Source organism: Geotrypetes seraphini, chromosome 9, assembly GCF_902459505.1.
Source record: "Geotrypetes seraphini chromosome 9, aGeoSer1.1, whole genome shotgun sequence".
NCBI classification, from domain to species: Eukaryota; Metazoa; Chordata; class Amphibia; order Gymnophiona; family Dermophiidae; genus Geotrypetes; species Geotrypetes seraphini.
Window position 1 is genome coordinate 30,439,768 of NC_047092.1, and position 22,003 is coordinate 30,461,770.

The 22,003-nt window shown below is 42.9% G+C and overlaps 1 protein-coding gene across 3 annotated transcripts in view; it reads right to left on the reverse strand.

The window, feature by feature from the left end:
* Positions 1-22,003, reverse strand: part of PTPRZ1 (protein tyrosine phosphatase receptor type Z1) — a 269,276-nt gene that overhangs the window by 101,770 nt on the left and 145,503 nt on the right. For all 3 annotated transcript variants that reach the window (XM_033958764.1, XM_033958765.1, XM_033958763.1), the window contains exons 7-9: positions 16,325-16,482; positions 10,227-10,377; positions 2,358-2,542 (exon numbers count right to left, since the gene is read on the reverse strand). In XM_033958764.1, coding sequence (XP_033814655.1) covers positions 2,358-2,542; positions 10,227-10,377; positions 16,325-16,482 — 494 coding nt within the window. The remainder of the gene's footprint in view (positions 1-2,357; positions 2,543-10,226; positions 10,378-16,324; positions 16,483-22,003) is intronic.

Below are 22,003 nucleotides of genomic sequence, written 5' to 3' on the forward strand. Positions count from 1 at the left end.
TAGAGCGCTGCCGCCACTGCTGCTTTAGGAGGTCTCAGAGGTATTAAACAAAAAATAAAATGGAGAGCTGCAACCAATAAACAACGGGATTCAAAAGTAAATCTCAAAGATAAGAAAAAGAAATCCCTGAAGGGTATATACCACAGAACAATACTATAATATCAGAGCAATGTGCTCAAATTACAAAGTTAGAAATATTATACATATTCATTAATTTAAAATTTGCAAAAATGTCACAAAATTTTCATAGAATAGCACACACAGAACACCATACAAACACTACAAACAAACCAGACAAGGTATAACAACATATAACAAGCACTATCAAACCAAGCTGGAAAAGGCCTCACAAAAAATCATACAATGATATATAAATATAGCTGTGTTCAAAAGTTCATAAATCACTTAGCTTGAAAATTCGAAGTCTTCCTGGAACAAGCAAGATGATTGTGGGCCATCCAGAAAGGAAAAAATCAAAAAAACAACATCCCAAACAGATTAGAGTTCAAATCCAACCTCCATATCACAAAGTGAGGAAGTGTGAGGAGATGTTAGAAGATTGGTTGCCTGTTATGGCATTTCACCTCTGCTTGTGAAGACTTTGAAAATGCTCTCTGTCCTCTTGGTTTGAGACTTTTTTGATTATCTAACTTATTATACTGTTTACTGACAGCACGTTTGCACTTGCACCTGCACTTTGTGATAAGGAGGTTGGATTTGAACTCTAATCTGTAATTTGAGTACATTGCTCTGATATTATAGTATTGTTCTGTGGTATATATCCTTCAGGGATTTTTTTTTTCTTATCTTTGAGGTCTCAGAGGTATGTCAGGTTTCACAGTGAGAGGATCGGTGTGGTGCTGCTGTTCAGGGGGATGGGAGGGGAGGAAAGATGCTGCACATGGGGGGGGTAAAGGAGAGAGGAAGAACTCTGGTGGAGAAGAGGAAGGGAGAGATGAAACAAAGAGGTAGAAAGGGATGAGAGGGAGAAATCCTTCATATGGTGGAGGGGAGGGAGACATGCATGGAGAAGAGAGAGGGAGAAATGTTGGACAAAGGGTGGAGGGCAGGGAGAGATGGTACATGGGGAGAGAGAAAGAAATGTTGTACATGATAAAGGAGGGGAAGAAAGTAGAGATGCTGCATGGAGGGGAATAGAAAGGTTAGACCTAGGGCATTTTTATTTTCTATTTTGCGATTACAATATGTCAGATTTGAACTGTATTAGACAGTGAGCGTGAGCTAGGACCTATGAGAGAGATAAAAAGTATTTTTCATTTTGTTTACACCATAGCACCAGCGTGGGGTCGGAGAGGGCAAAGGGGGCTGGGTGGAAAGATTAAACCTGCCAGGATGTTTAAAAAAACACAAAACAAAAAAACATTGGTCAGGAATAGTGAATCAAAGGGGTTAAATTTTATATATTATTGTTAAATTATGATAGAAATTCAAGTGAGGTATCTAATTTCAATTGTTAATTTATTGATACACTTGATGTAAGATGTAAAAATGAATAAAGAGTTAAAAAAAAAAAAAAAGAATTGAATAATCGATTCAATAGGCTGAATCGAATCGAAAAAGTTTTCCCTGAAGCGTACACTGCTAACCCACAGTATAACAGTGGTAATCGTGCACAAAATTTTCAGCATCGGCCCTTCTGTGATTACTGCTTCTTTGGCATCCCCAGCCCTGGCTAACCCAAAGAGCCACCATGTGGACGACAGTTCTAATACCTTCTAAAGCAGTGGTTCCCCAATCCTGTCCTGGGGGACCCCCAGCCAGTCGGGTTTTCAAGATATCTCTAATGAATACGCATGAGAGATGTGCGTATAATAGAAGTAATGAGAAAAGCAAAAACACCAATTGAATGTTATAATACCCAAAAAGCTAGAAAGACATTCAAATAAGTTTTTTCATAGAATAGAAGTGACAGGTATGCAAATCTCTCTCATGCATATTCATTAGGGATAGCTTGAAAACCCAACTGGCTGGCGGACTGTAAAGCAACAAAATTAACTGACAAATAAAACAGACTTTCAGCACTTTAAAAGCCATGCCTTCAGTGTCAACGGAGCTCATTACCTATGATGGCACAATGAATAATGAAGTGTTAAAGCCCGTTAAGCTCTTTACTTCACACTGAGCTTTTCTATTCAAAAAAAAAATCTGAAACGGAGAAGGTCCTGCTGTGCCAAATTAGTCACTTGTCCTTCTCTGCCCTTTATTGTACTTATAATATCATAAACGTTACATATCCAATACTCTGTGTGAAGGCACCCACTGAAATCTTACAAACAGCACTATTTTACGACACTAGCAATCTCGTTCATTAAAAAAAAGAAGGAATGTACAGTTACCAAGTCCTGATACCCATCTGTTAGAAACTCGTGCTTGGTCTGGTCCTCTCCATCCAGCTGCTGATAAAAGACCGCATATTTCTCAATCATTGCCTCGTACACGATGCGTGGTCTGTCCCATGTGACCAGAAGGCTTGTGTAATTCTTTGGATCCGCTTGGACATTTTCTGGTTCTGTGCTGCAGACTTAAAGGACACACAGCGCAGTTTAAACTGATTGGCAATAAGAATCCAGGTCTCTTCCACTCTAGCATTTGTAGGTAGCTGGACCAGTTCTATAGAATGCGCTACCCTTGGCATTTCAATCCATCGTGCTTCTAGGAAGTTTCAGGAAATAGCTGAAGGTATACTTCTTTCAAAGTATACTTTGGAGGAAAGGCAGGAGAGGGAAGATGTGATAAGAGATGTTTAATTAACTATGAGGCATAAATGCACATGAGGCGAGTCTCTTTCATTTGAAAGGAAAGCTCTGGAATGAGAGGGCATAGGATGGCGATAGGCTCAGGAGTAATCTAAGAAATACTTTTTTACAGAAACGGTGGTAGATGCGTGGAGTAGTCTCCTGGTAAGAGGTAGTGGAGTCAAAGACTGTGTCTGAATTCAAGAAAGCGTGGACAGGCACATAGGATATCTTAGGGAGAAGAAGAGAAGAGGAGATAGTGGATGCTGTGGATGGGCAGACTGGATGGGCCATTAGACCTTTGTCTGCCGTCATGTGTCTTAGATATAGTCCGGCACCCTGGTTTTGACTTCCCTACGAGTCCTGCTTACTTGTAATTGGTTTTTAGAATTGTGCAGACACTTCAGCTTTTAAGTGTGTATTTCCAGCACTAGATTGACACCTAGTGGACCTATAAACCACACCCCTGAGGCAGGCCTCCATCAGGAGGCCGAAACATAGACCGTGCCGGGTCATTGATTACAATACACCAACACAGGACATTCTGTTTATTGGACTTTTTCACGTGGTTTAATATGTATTATGGTTTTAAGCTTAAAAATACAAATAAAGGTTGTCTACCTCAAAGTTGACGTTGTCTATCCCACTTCCCACTTGTTCTTTCCCTATTTGACATTTTGTAGCTTATCATATTCTGAGGACATGGGACATTCTCTTTTTTTTTCCACTTATATATTCTGATATTTGTCATTATTTGCTCATTTCTGACCTGAAGAAGGTATTGCCTTCAAAAGCTAATCAAAAATGTATTAAGTCAGTCCAATAAAAAAGGTATCATCTTATTTTATCTTTTTGTTCTGTTTTATTTCTATTTTATTACATTTAAAAGTGGACTAATATGGCTACCATGCCATTTTATCGAACTATGAGTAGGTAATTCTACAAAGAAGGACTCATGATAAAGGTGCCAGAAAAGCATGTAAATGATCTGAATACTGGTATATACCGTATTTTCACGCATATAACGCGCGCGTTATACGCGTTTTTACCTACCGCGCATACCCCTCACGCGTTATATGCGTGAGCGCGGTATACAAAAGTTTTAAAACATAGTTCCCACCCCGCCCGACGCCCGATTCACCCCCCCAGCAGGACCGCTTGCACCCCCACCCCGAACGACCGCTCGCACGCGCTCCCACCCGCACCCGCATCCACGATCGGAGCAAGAGGGAGCCCAAGCCCTCTTGCCCGGCCGACTCCCCGACGTCCGATACATCCCCCCCCCGGCAGGACCACTCGCACCCCCACCCCGAAGGACCGCCGACTTCCCGACAATATCGGGCCAGAAGGGAGCCCAAACCCTCCTGGCCACGGCGACCCCCTAACCCCACCCCGCACTACATTACGGGCAGGAGGGATCCCAGGCCCTCCTGCCCTCGACGCAAACCCCCCTCCCTCCAACGACCGCCCCCCCCCAAGAACATCCGACCGCCCCCCCCAGCCGACCCGCGACCCCCCTGGCGACCCCCACGACCCCCCCACCCCCCTTCCCCGTACCTTTGGTAGTTGGGCCAGAAGGGAGCCCAAACCCTCCTGGCCACGGCGACCCCCTAACCCCACCCCGCACTACATTACGGGCAGGAGGGATCCCAGGCCCTCCTGCCCTCGACGCAAACCCCCCTCCCCCCCAACGACCGCCCCCCCCCAAGAACCTCCGACCGCCCCCCAGCCGACCCGCGACCCCCCTGGCGACCCCCACGACCCCCATGGGCCCAACCCGACCATGTGCCTCAGGCCGCGCCCCCAGGTGGGACCTAAGGCTCCAGGGCCTATTCTGATTGGCCCACGCGCCTTAGGCCCCACCAGTAGGCGGAGCTTTAGGATGGATGGGCCAATCCGGCCTCATTCCTTCGTTGGCTGCCTGCCGGACAGGCGGGTTTGGCTCCCGTCTGTCCGGCCAACTACCAAAGGTACGGGGAAGGGGGGTGGGGGGGTCGTGGGGGTCGCCAGGGGGGTCGCGGGTCGGCTCGGGGGGCGGTCGGAGGTTCTTGGGGGGGGCTGTCGTTGGGGGGGGGGGGGGTTTGCGTCGAGGGCAGGAGGGCCTGGGATCCCTCCTGCCCGTAATGTAGTGCGGGGTGGGGTTAGGGGGTCGCCGTGGCCAGGAGGGTTTGGGCTCCCTTCTGGCCCAACTACCAAAGGTACAGGGAAGGGGGGTGGGGGGGTCGTGGGGGTCGCGGGTCGGCTGGGGGGCGGTCGGAGGTGCTTGGGGGGGGCGGTCGTTGGGGGGAGGGGGGTTTGCGTCGAGGGCAGGAGGGCCTGGGATCCCTCCTGCCCGTAATGTAGTGCGGGGTGGGGTTAGGGGGTCGCCGTGGCCAGGAGGATTTGGGCTCCCTCCTGGCCCGATATTGTTGGGGAGTCGGCGGTTCTTCGGGGGGGAGGGATGTATCGGACGTCGGGGGGGGGCATCAGGCTTTCAGGATGGGGACAGACCTTCAAGGGGGGACAGTGCACGGAAGTCAGGGGGGGTGAACGGAGAGTCAGGACAGCGCACGGAAAGTCAGGGCGGGCGAAAGGAGCGTCGGGCAGCATGCGCGGAATACCCGTGAGCGCGGTATACCAAAGTTTTTGTACATATTATCGTGATTTCTGCGCGCTATACCCGTGTGCGCGTTTTATACGGGTGCGCGTTATTTGCGTGAAAATACGGTATATATATACATGAGGGTCATTTTATAAATAATGCACACTATTTAAAAAAAAATTTACATGTTTTATTTTTTTCCAAGTATTTCTTTACAAACCTTCAATATAGTCTCCCTGCATTGCAATGACCGAGTCCCAACTTTCGGGAAGCTTCGTTATTCCATCCAAGACACCATTTTAGTTCAGTTGACGAATGGCTCGGGTACCGGCGGAAGAAAGTTCTTCCAGAGATGCAAAACGATGTCCACGCATAGGTTGTTTTAACTTTGGAAAAAGGTCGAAGTCTGGTGGACTCATGTCTGGACTGTAGGGAGCATGAACCTCCCAGCCGCACTTACGTAGTTTCTCAATGATGACATTCCCTATGTGAGGGCGAGTGTTGTCGTCAAGAATGCAAGAGCAACTGAAGTTGGGTTTTGCGCATTTTTCTGCGCATTTTTTGCCAAAAAATCACAATAATACACTGCTGTGACACTTCTTCCTCAAGGAACTTGTCTGTGATGATGATGCCTTCAAGATCATAAGCAAAAATCATCATTTGATTGACTTTTGATTGAGCTCATCAAAATTTTTTTGGTCGTGGGGAAGATGGAGCTCTCCACTCATCATTGAAAAACTACACGAATACGGCTGGGAGATGTTACCTCATGCTTCCTACAGTCCAGACATGAGTCCACCAGACTTCGACCTTTTTGCAAAGTTGAAACAACCTATGCGTGGACATTTTTTTGCATCTCTGAAAGAGCTTTCTTCCACCGGTACCTGAGCCATTGGGCAACTGAACAAAATGGTGTCTTGGATGGAATAATGAAGCTTCCCAGACGTTGGGACTTGGTCATTGCAAAGCAGGGAAACTATATTGAAGGATTGTACAGAAATACTTGGAAAAAAAAATAAAACATAAATTTAAAAAATAGTGTGCATTATTTATGAAATGAAATGCATTTATAACCACATAATGATGATATTTCAGCTACGTACTATTCTATAACCTGACCCCTAAATGTGATGGTGTGCAGCTTGCAGATAGGCATACACACACTTGCATGCATAAATTATAGAACACTGCCATTTACATGTAATCTAGATGCAAGAATTTACACAGCTCTATGACTAGTTTAAATGCTCGCTCCAATCACCTCTTAACTTCATCCTAGGCCCTCTCATTCTGGAGTTTCCTTTCAATTGAAAGAGACTCACCTCGTGCACTAATTTGGTATTCACTAAATTCTTTTTAAAACTCCGGCTTTCATTTACAAGTTACTAATTCCATACACTTCCAATAGAACATTAAGATCTGCTGAACAGCATTTGCTGACGATTCCTTCCCTTAGAATTACTAATACTAGAGGACAATTGATCTTTTCAGTCACGGCCCCCCAAACTTGGAATTCTCTCCCTAGCCACTTAAGGGAAGAACCTAATATGGAAAAATCCAAGGGTAAACTAAAGAGCTTTCTGTTTAAAGATGCCTTTGTAAATTAATCATTTAGTCTTCTATCTAATTTTATTTTTTCTCTATAATTTTATTGAAGTAATTTTTATCTTCCCTCTCCTTATGTATCTCCCTTATTTGTTTCTATAACTTTTAAACAAATTGTAACTCTTATCCATCTCCTCCCTTATGTTCCTAGTTTCGTTAAATTTGTCAATAGTCTCGTTAGTCTTAGTTTTGTTATTTACTGTATTATTCCCCTTATTTTGTAATTTTATTATTATGTACATCGCTTAGAATTTAGAATAAGCGATTAATCAAATTATTATTAAACTTGAAACTTGATATCAACTATCATACAGTACTTGATACTATCATGCTGAGATCATTTATTTCATTCTCAGAACGCCACCCTGTCTACCCTACAGGTCTAAATGAGACGAGTGACTGGATCACTCTAGCTCAGGGGTAGGGAACTCCGGTCCTCGAGAGCCGTATGCCAGTAGGGTTTTCAGGATTTCCCCAATGAATATGCATTGAAAGCAGTACATGCAAATAGATCTCATGCATATTCATTGGGGAAATCCTGAAAACCCGACTGGAATACGGCTCTCGAGGACCGGAGTTCCCTACCCCTGCTCTAGCTGAATGAATGTGTTAACCCCTTAAGTTTTCTTCCCGTGTTTGAATGAGTCAGCTGTGGATAACGTCAAGGGGGTTATGTCATGTCTGAGACGCCACGGCCATTTTGTAATGGAAGCTGGTCGCTATGCTAGGGAAGTGAATACACTTATGCAATTGGTAAGAGATTTTCACCGTCTGGTTATGATTTGGGCAGTGAGTATTGGGTTCAGTTCTCCTTAATGACACGTTTATCCTTTATTGAAGTTGCAGCACCAACCCCTATCCTGAGGAAGATTCGAAACGCGTTGGTGGGGACTAGAGCAACAACATCATTAAGCTAAGTTAAATACTATTAGCATTAAGAACAGAAGAGAATTTGAAATGAAATGAAAAGGAGAATTCAGTATTTATTATGAAATTAAGACAAAATTATATAAAACAAACAAACAAAAAGTTTAAAAGTAAATCTATATCACAAAATTGGGTAGAATCAACGAAGAGTGCTGCCACACTGTTCCTGACTAGACAGGGTGGCGTTCTGAGAATTCCTATTGTGATATAAAATAAATTATCTCAACATTATAGTATCAATTACTGTATGTAGGTGCTTAAACGTCTCTACCATATCTCCCCTCTCCCGCCTTTCCTCCAACGTATACAGATTGAGATCTTTAACTCTGTCCTCGTAAGCTTATTGTGTTACCCATATTCGTCTTTCTCTCCTATTACAATTGTAGTTCTTCCCCTCTTCCCATTTGTTGCAGTTCGTCATATTATGGTTTTTGTCTCAATTATACCCCCCCAAGTTTTTATAATTTTATTTTTTTAATGTATTGTACACTGCTTAGACAATCTTTAAAGTGGTATATCAAATGTTTAAGAAACTTGAACGAACTTGAAACATAGACCATTTTAGTTGCCTTCTCTGGACCGACTCCATCCTGTTTATATCTTTTTGAAAGTGCAGACCTCAAAGCTACTTATATGGGTCAAATATTCAGCATAAGGGGATTCTACTTATGATCTTCATCAAATGTAGTGTATATTATATGATAATAATAAAATAATAACAACTTTATTTTTGTATACCACAATACCACAAACAGTTCAGAGCGGTTTACAGTGTAAGAGACTGTGCATATACAGCAAAGATACAATGTAAGGGAATGCACTATGCAGTTGAGAGCAATTTACAGTGCAGGGGACTGTACATATTAAGCAAGGGTGTTAATACAGTGGAAAATAAAGCAGATTTACAATGCAGGAGACTGTACATATACAGCAGAGATATTTATACAGTGAGAATACGGTGATGTAAAAATTATGAGGAAGAATGCTATGTTGGGGACGTAGGCCAGATACTAAAGACACTTATCAAATTACACAAAGCTAAACAGGGTGACACTTTTGACTTTGCAAGACTAGAGCACTGTATCAATGACTTTATGGTGGAAATTTTAAGAAAACCCAGGAACATAAGACTTTTGAAGTTAAAAGTGATTAAATATTTTCACACCCACCAAAAAGAGTTTCGCAAAAATTTGGTTTTATCTATCATACTATAAACCATAAAATGAAACTGCTTTGTCACCCTCTGGTCACCCATTCATCTCTCCCTGTTTCTCACCCCACTCCCCACTCAGTTAGAGTTACGTTATTAAATTTGATATACCACCATTTTTAACAAAAAAAAGGTCAAATCAAAGTGGGCAAAAACAGTGGGCAATATTTAAAATAAAAACATAACAAGGGGAGTGAACACAAACAAATTAGCCAAACTAAATACATGAGGACAAAAAGGGCAGGAAAAGTTTACAATATCTTAAGGGAAAAACAGGCAGAATAGGAACAAGAGGGCAGGATGCAGAAAGAATAGAAAAAAAAGGAAAGGAAAGATAAGCGTAAGAGGGAGACTACCTGGTCACAAGTAATATGAAAAAAGTTACAAGGAAATTAACTACCTAGTTGAAGTTATTAAGATTGTCACTGGAACACTTATGTTTCACATATACACTGTATATTCTAATATTTGTCATCATATGCTCATTTCTAATCTTATGAAAAAGGTATTGCCTTCAAAGGCTAATCAAAAAATGTATGAAGTTAGCCCAATACATAGTAACATAGTAACATAGTAGATGACGGCAGATAAAGACCCGAATGGTCCATCCAGTCTGCCCAACCTGATTCAATTTAAATTTTTTTTTTTTAAATTTTTTCTTCTTAGCTATTTCTGGGCAAGAATCCAAAGCTTTACCCGGTACTGTGCTTGGGTTCCAACCGCCGAAATCTCTGTTAAGACTTACTCCAGCCCATCTACACCCTCCCAGCCACTGAAGCCCTCCCCTGCCCATCCTCCACCAAACGGCCATACACAGACACAGACCGTGCAAGTCTGCCCAGTAACTGGCCTACAAAATGTATCATCTTATTTTCTTTTTTTCATTCTATTTGTGCCTCAAAATTTAAATGCATCTACGAGGGGCCACTGAAAAGCTCTCGGCCCAACCAGCAAAGTTGGGGTTGTCTCCATTGAGCGATTTCCTACTTTTTTTAATTCCGTCGGAAAAATACGGAATGAAAAAAAAGTGGCACATCACCAGACTAAATGTATAGCCCTCGATGGAGACTGCCCCAACTTTTCGGCGGCCCCCTCATATATGAGCTGCTTTTTTGCATTCTACGAGCAGTTGGTGTTTAATAAGCACCTGGTTCGTGAATTTCTTCCTTCCCTGTGTACGAGGAGAACACTTGTCCAAAGAACTTGTCCTGCTGCTCCCGGAAGGTGTTCTGCAGGTAATCCATCACCATGACATAGCGAGAGGTCTGCATTGTAAGCACCTCGCAAAATAATTCCAGCTGCAATGCAAACAGTCAACACCATCAGAAAGAAGTTTCTTTTACAGTAAAGTCTGCACAATATGCTTGAAACAAAGCATCAGAAGGTCAATCGGGAAGCTTATATGCTGTACAGTGAAAAATACTTCCCCGTCTTTTTCAACAATAAGGACATAAGGACTGTTCCTAAAGTATCTAGACAACTGACCCACTCATCTTCTTTCTCCTCCATAGTGATTCCTCTGTCCTATTAATCTCTTTCTCCTCAACAACGCATTTCTGGTCCTATTAACTCTCCTCTTCCCCCCTCTTAAATTCAATCAATTTGTACCTCACTTAATCTATTGTAAACCGCATAGAACTTAACGGTATTGCGGTATATAAACTGTTATTATTATTATTATTATAAGGGTAAGGGGAAGTTAATAAAATTGAGCCTATGCTCAGCGAAAAGGAAGGTACTTATCTTGACACTATGTTACAAAGAAAAACAGGCAGCTCTGCAGTGGCGTAGCAAGGGGGGTGGACTATCCCAGCTCCGACTTAGCGGGGGCACCAGCACCTCTCCTCTTCCCTACTGCCCTGACATTGCCATGCCCCCTACCTCTTCACATCTTCACTGGTAACGAGCAGGCTCTCCTATACAATGCTCATGCCAGCCTTGTCCCTCATCTCTGAGGTCACTTCCTGTTTGCGGGCCCAGAAAGTGGCATCGGAAGAAAGGCTCAGCTGGTGCGGGCAGTGGGTATTTTAAGTCTGCTCACTGCTGACATAGATGTGAAGAAGTAAGGGGGTGCTGTAGTTACGTCACCCCTCAAAAAACCATTGATGGATCCTAACTGCCCCTTCATTGATGGATCCTAACTGCTCCCTCCTCACCTTCTTATCCAAGCTACTTGAATGTGCTGTTTACCGCCGCTGTATTGACTTCTTTTCATTTCGAGTTATTCTTGACCCATTTCAATCAAGCTTTTGCCCTCTCCATTCTACAAAAACTGTCCTTGCTAAAGTCTCCAATGACCTGCTTCTAGCCAAATCCAAAGGCCTCTACTCTGTCCTCATCCTCCTTGATCTATCAGCATCATTTGACACTGTAGATCACCGCCTACTCATTAATAAGCTGTTTTCGCTTAGATTCCAGGGCTCTGTTAGCTCGTGGTTTTCTTCCTATCTCTCCCATCGCACTTTTAGTGTATGCTCTGGAGGATCCTCTTTCATAGTAACATAGTAGATGACAGCAGATAAAGACCCGAATGGTCCATCCAGTCTGCCCAACCTGATTCAATTTAAATTTTTTTAATTTTTTCTTCTTAGCTATTTCTGGGCAAGAATCCAAAGCTCTACCCAGTACTGTGCTTGGGTTTCAACTGCCGAAATCTCCGTCAAAACCTACTCCAGCCCATCTACACCCTCCCAGCCATTGAAGCCCTCTCCAGCCCATCCTCCCCCAAACGGCCATATACAGACACAGACCGTGCAAGTCTGCCCAGTACTGGCCTTAGTTGGCATACCTCAGGACTCAGTCCTGGGACCTCTTCTTTTTTCACCTATGCTTCTTTCCTTGGCACTCTAATCTCCTCCCACAGCTTCCAGTACCATCGCTATGTTGATGACTCGCAAATTTACCTCTCTATGCCCAAAATTTCTATGAGAATCCAGGCCAGAGTCTCTATCTGCCTAGCCGACATTACTACCTGGATGGCTTGCCATCATAAAAAATTAAACATGGCCAAGGCTGAACTCCTTATCTATTCAATATCTTCATAAGTGACTTGGCAGAAGGGCTCCGAGGTAAAATAACATTATTCGCCGATGACACCAAGCTAAGCAATGTAGTGGGAAAAAGCACAACGGACAAAAACTCAATGCTCGACAACATGATGCATGATCTACTCCTACTGGAGCGCTGGTCTAGGACCTGGCAACTCAGTTTCAATGCCAAAAAATGCAAAGTTATGCACCTGGGTAGCCAAAATCCATGCAGGACTTATACCCTTAATGGTGAGATCCTAACAATAACGGTAGCAGAGCGAGACTTAGGGGTGATCGTCAGTGAGGACATGAAGGCTGCCAATCAAGTGGAGAAAGCTTCATCCAAGGCAAGACAAATCATGGGTTGCATACGCAGGGGTTTCGTCAGCCGTAAACCGGAGGTCATTATGCCATTGTATAGATCCATGGTGAGGCCCCCACCTGGAATACTGTGTGCAATTCTGGAGGCCGCATTATCGCAAGAATGTGCTGAGGATGGAGTCGGTCCAGAGAATGGCCACCCGGATGGTCTCAGGACTCAAGGATCTCCCGTACGAGGAACGGTTAGAAAAATTACAGCTATATTCGCTCAAGGAGCGCAGAGAGAGGGGAAACATGATCGAGACGTTCAAATATCTCACGGGCCGCATCGAGGCAGAGGAAGATGTCTTCTTTTTCAAGGGTCCCTCGGCAACAAGAGGGCATCCGTGGAAAATCAGGGGCGGGAAACTGCGAGGTGACACCAGGAAGTTCTTTTTTACTGAAAGGATAGTTGATCGCTGGAATAGTCTTCCACTTCAGGTGATTGAGGCCAGCTGCGTGCCCGATTTTAAGGCCAAATGGGATCGACACGTGGGATCTATTCACAAGGTAAAGGTAGGGAAGGGTCATTAGGGTGGGCAGACTAGATGGGCCGTGGCCCTTATCTGCCATCTATTTCTATGTTTCTATGTTTATCCTCCTTTTTTTTTTTTAAATCGTATTTTTATTAACAGTGGAAACACACCGCCCAACAGGGCAGAACAACAAACTTCTGTAAGTCAAAAGCAGTCCAATACAAGTGGAGTGTCAGAACAGAAACAAAGCCTCCCCCGGGTATCCCCCCTCACAGGTACAATATGCATATAAGCAAAAGAAACATTGATGGTAGCGGGGGGCAAAGGCAGTTAAGGACAACAAAGATGAATAGGCCGCCCATCTTGGACAGCGATCTCCCACCGTGTTTTTGTATATACCCTATGGATATCCCACAAAACCACACAAGGCTCAGAATACCATTCACATACAACAACATCCACACCATACAAACCTTCCACTCATATCCCCAGACATCTCCCTTCCCTCCCCCCACCTACCCCCCCTCCCCCCCCAGGACACCAAAGAATAGCAGAGAAAGAAAATGAAGGTTAGGGGTATATCAAGGGCCCAGCCGAGGTAGCGCAGAATAAAACCAAGCTAAGTTAAGCGAGCTCCAGTTCCCCCTCCTGTTCTCGTGATGGCAACAGGTCCCGAAGCCTCACCCATAAGCCAACGTAGCTGCCTCTCCCCTTCCTCCATCCTCTATTTTGGTGGATAACTCTCTCATCCTTTATCTCGTCAGCTTGCATCCTCGGGGGTCATCTTTTAATTGTCTCTTTCCTTCTCTGCTTATATACAGCAGACCACCAAAACCTTTTGCTTCTTTCTATACAATGTCATTATAATCCGGAATTTCCTTTCTGAGCATGCTGCCAAGAACCTCATCCACGCTCTTGTCATCTCTTGCCTGGATTCCTGCAACTTGCCTCTCGCAGATTTTCTGCTCCAGCCATCTCTCTCCCCTTCAACCTGTTTAGAATTCTGCTGCACACCTCGTATTCCGCCAGGGCCATTATGCTCACGTCATCCCTCTCCTCAAGTCGTTTCATTGGCTCCCTGTACGCTTCCAACTCTTCTTCACTCTGTGGCTTCTCAATATCTCTCCTCTCGTCTCTCTCCCTAGGCTCTGCCCTGGGAACTCCGTTTGTTGGGCAAGTCTCTCTTGTTCGTACCCCTCTCCTCTACTGCCAACTGCCAACTCCATCTCTTCTGCCTTGCTGTGCCGTATGCCTGGAACAACCTGCCTGACTCAATACGTTGGGCTCTTTCTCTGGCGGTATTCAAATCCAGCCTGAAACCCCACTTTTTCGAAGCTGAGTTTAAGTCCTAACCTTACCAACTGGTAAAGCACCGTATTTGTTTATCATTCCCTCCGTAGTCCTCTACTCTCTCTACCCCTTCATCCCTTTCTATGTCCCTACATGAGCAGCTTACATTAATTCACCATTTTGTCCATTGTGTCTGTCAGAATTAGATTGTGAGCTCTTTTGAGCAGAGACTGACTCTTTTTTTGAGTTCAAACATTCTTTATTAAAGAATTTTAGAAAAATACAAACAGAAACAGGAAAAAAAAAAAAAAAAAAAAACTAAACTAAACAATACAATAGTGATACAATAACATCAACACAGTACCTGGAATCTAAGAATCACAGAAAACAAAGTATCCAGCTATCAAAAACAATAAAAAGAAAACAAAATAAAAAGTATGTCTCATGATGTCAAATAGTGCTGAAAACATGATCATACACGTAAAACTTTGTGATGACGAACAGTAAATAAAGTACCGTATTTTCATGCATATACCACGCACCCGTGTAAAACGCGCACACGGGTATAGCGCGCGGGAAACCAAAATTTATGTAAACAAATTAATATATAGCGCGCACACGCGTATACCACGCATGCTGCTCCTTGAATTAAAACCTCCTTCTGCCATCCCGACTCTCCTCTCGCAGCTCTGCCCGAATCGCAGCCCTGCTCCTGCCTTGACGTCCCGACTCTCCTCTCGCCGCCCTGCCCTCTGCCCCGACTCTGCCTGTCCCCACTTAAAGGTCTGCCTGTCCCCCTTGAAGTCCTGTCCCCCCTTAAAGGTCTGTCTGTCCCCACCCTGAAAGCCTGATGCCCCACCCCGAAGGACCGCTGGCCCCCCCCCCCACCCTGAAGGACCGCTCGCACCCCCACCCTGAGGGACCGCTCGCACCCCCACCCTGAAGGACCATTCGCACCCCCCCCGACATCCAATTCATCCCCCCCCCCCCGCATGGAGAAGCAGCCTACCATTGGTTTCCGATGCGTGAGCCCTGCTGCTTCCTTTGCCAGTGGTCCCGCCCCTTCTCTGAGCCCTGCGCTGCTTCCTCTGCCGCGGTACCGCCCTTTCTCTGACATCAAAGGAAGCAGCAGGGCTCACTGGCATCGGGAACCAACGGTAGGCTGCTTCTCCGTGCAGGGGGGGGCTGGGGGATGAATCGGACGTCGGGGGGGGGTGCGAGCGGTCCTTCAGGGTGGGGGTGCTAGCGGTCCTTCAGGGTGGGGCATCAGGCTTTCAGGGCTGGGGGCTGAATCGGACGTCGGAGGGGGAGGGAACCAGGAAAAGAAATTGTACAACGCTCTCACACATAACGCGCACGGTTATGCTCGGTTTGTAAAATCATGTATAACGCACACGTTATATGCGTGAAAATACGGTACTAGCCAACTCAAATTTATGAGTCAGACAGACCAAATTCCACCACATGGAAACATGTAGGTCACATTGAACCTTCCAATTTTTAAGGATCACTTTAAGAGCCTTGCGTGTTTAATATACAGCATAGCATGTGTCTGGTAGCGCTATAGAACTGAAAAAAATAGTAGCAGTAGATGTAGGGACCGTAGAGAAGAGAATGGGGGAGCACGGTGATATCGGGGTGGAGGGAAGAGCGCATTGGGGGGGGGCACACAGGGCTGCACCTCTGCTCTGGGCTCCAGATTCTCTTGCTACACCACTGTACCTCTGTACAACTGTATTCAATAAAGAGACATAAATACAAAAAAAAAACACACAAAAAAACCCTAGCAGAAATCCAGCAGCAATAGCACCTGTTTTCAAGACACGGATGTTATAAGTTTTTGAGAGCTGGTGTAAATATTAATACTGATTTTTACATGCATACACGCATATTTTATACATTATGTGACCCTCCCTATGTTCTTAAGCGCCGCCCTTGTGCATGTCGACTATAAACATACATGCTGGCTTGCACTGCAAGCATTTTTAGGCATGGCTTAAAACCGTGCTTTAGACGCCACAACTTTAGAAAATCACCTTCGCTGTGCGCATTTCCCAAGCTCGTGTCCCAGATGAGTTAAAACCTTTTACCTGGCTTTCTGAAATGGCAACGGTGTCCTGAAAAACAATCCATTCCACCATTTCTGTGCAAGGCGGGGTGGTCAGAGAACCGTTGTAAGTGAAGTATTTGTCTGTGTAGCTTGGCAGGAGATTCAGCAGCACGAATGGCTCTAACACAGCTTGTTTTCCTGAAAAGCAGGATTATTAATAGGTTAATGAAAGGGTACTGAATAATTAAAATCCAGGCAAGACATGCGCACAAAACAGATTCATGGAGAGCCACACGTTGAAGTGCATTTGTCGGTTTTGCTGTTTTGAGTTTCTGTTACGAGGCACGTTGTACTTGTGAGCTGGACTGTTTGTGGTCCTTTTTTTTGTTTCTTTGCTACTGATTTTAGAAACATAGAAACATGACGCCAGATAAAGGCCAAATGGCTCATCTAGTCTGCCCATCCACAGTAACCATTATCTCTCTCTCTATTGGCTCTCTCTATTAACATTTGCATCTCCTCGTCTTATGGGCTAAGGCTTTTTACACCTACATTGTGATGTCATAGAACTTTATGGTTATAGAAACATTGTAACTTATGAGGTATCACCCAAAGTGGCTCAAAGGATTCAACCTATTCTATATGCATAAACATACCACTTATTAGGGACTAACATCAGCTATTATAGTGTCTTATAAGAGCTAAACTCAGGAAAAGGCCTCAGAATCGGAGCCTACGCACAGTCCTGATCACAGACTGAGGTTGTCAGCGTAGTTTTTTTAGCTCCTTAGCTCCAGTCGTAGGCCAAAAAAACCTGAGAATGTGTATTAATATTTTTTTAAATAATTTTTATAAATATTTTTAAGGTTTAAATAAGAATGTAGAGTGGCAGCATTTCTATTAAATCTGTTAAAACTGACTAGGAAATGGCTAGATAAACAACTAGCTAATACTGTAGTTCCCTTAAGGGTTAATGTCGGAAAAATGACTTCAGCACGTACTACAACGTTCATAGTCAGCACGTTATTATGTGAGTATCAAATGTATGCCGGTGCCATCTTGTCCCGGTTTGAAAAACTTCTGGCGGCTGTGAACAGTAAGTTATATTCTGCTACCTTGGAATTAAGAAATGACATCAGACATAGATAACTTTTCTTTTAACTCTTTCAATTATATTATAGATGCTGTAATGCTTTTGCCGTTGGCCCTGAAGCAGTGGAAAAAGTAGTGTATCCACGAAACGGCAGTGGCAACAATCTAACAGCAAACAATGAATCATTTGAAGCTGAGGCAATACTGAAGCACATGAAAGAAGATTGAGATAAGTGCTCAGTTGCTAGTTTTTTTCAAAACTAAGGAATAGTTGCATCTACTAGAATAAGATTCAGTCACTCAGAATATTAAAAGTATTTAAAAATATTTATAAAAATTATTTAAAAAATATTAATACACATTCTCAGGTTTTTTTGGCCTATGACTGGAGCTAAGGAGCTAAAAAAACTACGCTGACAACCTCAGTCTGTGATCAGGACTGTGCGTAGGCTCCGATTCTGAGGCCTTTTCCTGAGTTTAGCTCTTATAAGACACTATAAAAGCTGATGGTAGTCCCTAATAAGTGGTATGTTTATGCATATAGAAACATTGTAACATGATGGCAGATAAAGGCCAAATGGCCCATCTAGTCTGCCCATCTGCAGTAACCATTATCTCCTCTTTTCCCTATTGGCTAAGGCTCTTAACATTTGCATCTCCTCTTCCTATAGGCTAAGGCACTGTGCACCTGCATTGTGAGGTCACAGAGCTGCCCATCCGCAGTAACCATTATCTCTTTCTCTCTCCGAGAGATCCCACGTGCCTATCCCAGTCCCTTTTGAAATCAGACACAGTCTCTGTCTCCACCACCTCTTCTGGGAGACTGTTCCAGGCATCTACCAACCTTTCCATAAAAAAGTATTTCCTCAGATTACTCCGAAGCCTATCGCCTCTTAACTTCATGCTATGCCTTCTCATTGTAGAGTTTCCTTTCAAATGAAAGAGACTCGACTCATGTGCATTTACATCACTCAGGTATTTAAACGTCTCTATCATATCTCCCCTTTCCCGCCTTTCCTCCAAAGTATAACGATTGAGATCTTTAAGTCTGTCCCCATACGCCTTATCACAAAGACCACACACCATTTTAGTAGCCTTCCTCTGGACCGACTCCATCCTTTTTATATCTTTTTGAAAGTGTGGCCTCCAGAATTGTATACTATATTCTAAATGAGGTCTCACCGGAGTCTTATACAGAGGTATCAATTTTATGTTCTCATTGTAATGTTCATTTTGGATTCTAAAAAAGAAGGTTTTCTGAGACTTTCACTTCTGTGAGCTGACGTTGTAAGATTTGTCTGGGTAAATTCAAGAGTTGCTTGAAAAAACCTCGGTTCTAATCTAATCTAAACTTTCGGTTTATATACTGGATCATCCTCTAAACCAGTGATTCCCAACCCTGTCCTGGAGGAACACCAGGCCAATCGGGTTTTCAGGCTAGCCCTAATGAATATGCATGAGAGAGATTTGCATATGATGGAAGTGATAGGCATGCAAATTTGCTTCATGCATATTCATTAGGGCTAGCCTGAAAACCCAATTGGCCTGGTGTTCCTCCAGGACAGGGTTGGGAACCACTGCTCTAAACAATAGAGGCTCGACTCGGTTTATATGAGAAGAGGTTTTTTTTAAAGTTCCAATCTGTTTATTAAAAAAAACACACAGGTACAGAAAACATACATTAACTTGTACAATTCACAAAAGACAAGGTGAATATGTAATACAATATATCTGGTTCCTCAGGTGAAATAATTTATGTAACTATTTTTTTTTTTTAATCTTTATTGATTTTCAAATATTGACAGTGCAATACACATGTAACTGAACATATAACAATCAAGAAAAACACTTTAAACTTACAAATATTCAAAAGCAATCATTCCCCCTTTAATTAAACTAAAATACCAATGCATATAATCTTTCAATAACCTAATTTTAATTAAAATAGTAGAGCATTCCCACCCTGGATGTGTAAGAAAATCAAACAAAAATTAAAGAGAAATGACAATTATACAGAAGCAATAAAAGATGCCAATGGGCCCCACATCAACTTAAATACATTACTATGCCCCAAAATTTCAGCATTCATTTTTTCTTTAGGTGTTTTGTAAAAGAGTAAAAAGAGAAAATGGTTCTGATCCCAACTGGTCGTTCATTCCAGACAGAAATAAGGGTAAATGCAAAGGAGCGAGAGACATAGCCTAGTACTTTTATTCCCTTAATTGAGGGAAAAGAAAGTTTGTACAAATGAACAGTTCTTGATCTTATGGTACATTGAGCGTTAAAAGAAATGGAGACTAGAGGGAAGAATATTCCGTTCAAAATTTTGAAAACTATGCTTGCACATTTAAATTGGATTCTGAGGTGGACTGGCAACCGATGAAGAGCCTTCAGCAATCGTTCTGTCTGCAGACCAGTTAAACACTATTTACATTTGTTTAAGATTTAGCTTAGTTTGTTCACATTTAGCTCAAGACGAGTTATATTCAAGGGCACTCGGTATTTCCCTTTCTCTGGAAGGCTCAATCTATGACTGTACCAAAGGTAATAAAAGGGTTAAGTGATTTTATCCAAGATCTCAAAGGGAGATTTGAACCCTGGCTCATTCCAGGCTCTTAGTCAGCTGCTCTAATCGCTAGGCTCCTCCTCTACTTCTTTGCCTGAATAAATCATTATCTGGACAAAATTTAACCAGTTGTGATGCTGGAGGCATACTAAGGACACAACTAGACTTTAGCTGGTTAACTGGTTAAGACTGGTAAAAAAAAACGCCTCTCCTAAAGTTAGCTGGTAAACTTTAACTAGATATGTTCATCAGATGGACTTAACTAGTTCTGGTACTCAAAGTTTACTTTACTGTATTACATTGCCCACCTCTGAATATCAGCGGGATGTAATTTTCTTTAAATCAATCCCCACACCCATTAATAATTTTTAATATAATAATTTTAATCTTTTTATATTATCAATTTTATTGTAAACTGTTTAGATATGTCAGACTGACGGTATATCAAGAAACTAATAAACTTGGAACTTGAAACACAGAAACAAGGTGACAGACGAAGGCCAAATGGCTCGTCCAGTCTGTCCATTCGCACTATCCCCTATCTCCTCCTCTTCCCGTCCCACACTTTCTTGAATACCGACACATTCTGTGTTTCTGCCACCTCTATCAGGAAGAATATTCCATGCATCTACCACCCTTTCTGTAAAGATGTACCGTATTTGCCGGCGTATAGGTCGCAGCGGCGTATAAGATGCACCCGCTTTTTTATACACATTTTTAAGAAAAAAAAAAAATAATTTTCTACATTTTTTTCATGAATTTCTGTTTGGTTTATGATTGTGGATGTTTTAACACGTTTATTTCTGGGCTTTTGATATTTGTACTTTTTTATGTATATTTTTCGTAATTTAAATTATGCATGTTTTAAGCTGTTCTGTCCCATTTTACATTTTTTTGAATAATTTGAATGTTTTTATTGATATGTTATTTATATCATTCTTCTAAGTTATGTTTTCATTCCTGTTTAGTCTCTATTCATCCCCTGATGAAGGTATCTATAGATACGCCTATGCATTCCCCCCCGGAAGGTCCCTCCTCTCAGAAACCGCCCGCAAACGCTCCTACAGCCACTTCATTCCCCAACTCTGGGACCAACTCCCCCCTCAACTCAGACTACAGAACTCACTAATGACATTCTGGAAAATGGTAAAGACCCTCCTTTTCAACTAAAGGACACCCTCAATTTACACCCAACCCCCTTAAACCCCACCTCTACCCTTCTTTCTCCATTCTAATCTTCTGCCTAAATTTCTATATAGTCCACTCTCAGCCTATACTCAAATAACTTGTGTCTAATCTAAACTAAACTACTTATATTTAAACTACTGTTCTTAATTTGCTGTATAGTCCCTATATTTACACTGCTGCACAGTTTCGTATGTCCAAGTATTTAAATCTACTGTATAATCTTGTATGTCCAATTCACTCCATTGTGAATGTTTACTTGTAAACCGTTCTGAGCTACTGGGAGGACGGGATAAAAATCTAAATAAATAAATAAATGCCGAAACCGGGATCCTAGTTGGGACACCCTAGGCATTCCTAGACCTAACCAACTTATACATCGTAGGGCTCCTTTTACGAAGCTGCTAACCCCCCGCACTAGTCGAAAAACTACCGCCTGCTCAAGAGGAGGTGGTAGCGGCTCGCGCGGCCGGCAAATTAGCGCACGCTATTACGCGCATTAAACCGCTAACGCGGCTTCGTAAAAGGAGCCCATAGACTTTGAAAATTAACCTTCTGAAACATAGTCTTATTCTTTATGGTTTTTATTTTGTTAAGTTAATTATTGTAAACTGAGTCGAGCTTTCTTGGACTGATGTCTCGGTATATAAAGCCTAGCATTAGATTAGATTAGATTAGATTCATGAGACTTTATACTCAAGATGGACACTTAGATATGGGGCTCCTTTTATAAAGGTGCGCTAGCGTTTTTAGTGCGCGCACAAAATTAGTGTGCGCTAGCCGATAAATTGCTGCTTGATTAAAAGGAGGCGGTAGCGGCCATTTTAGCGCACCTTTGTAAAAGGAGCCCACAGACGTTATTTATAGTATATGATT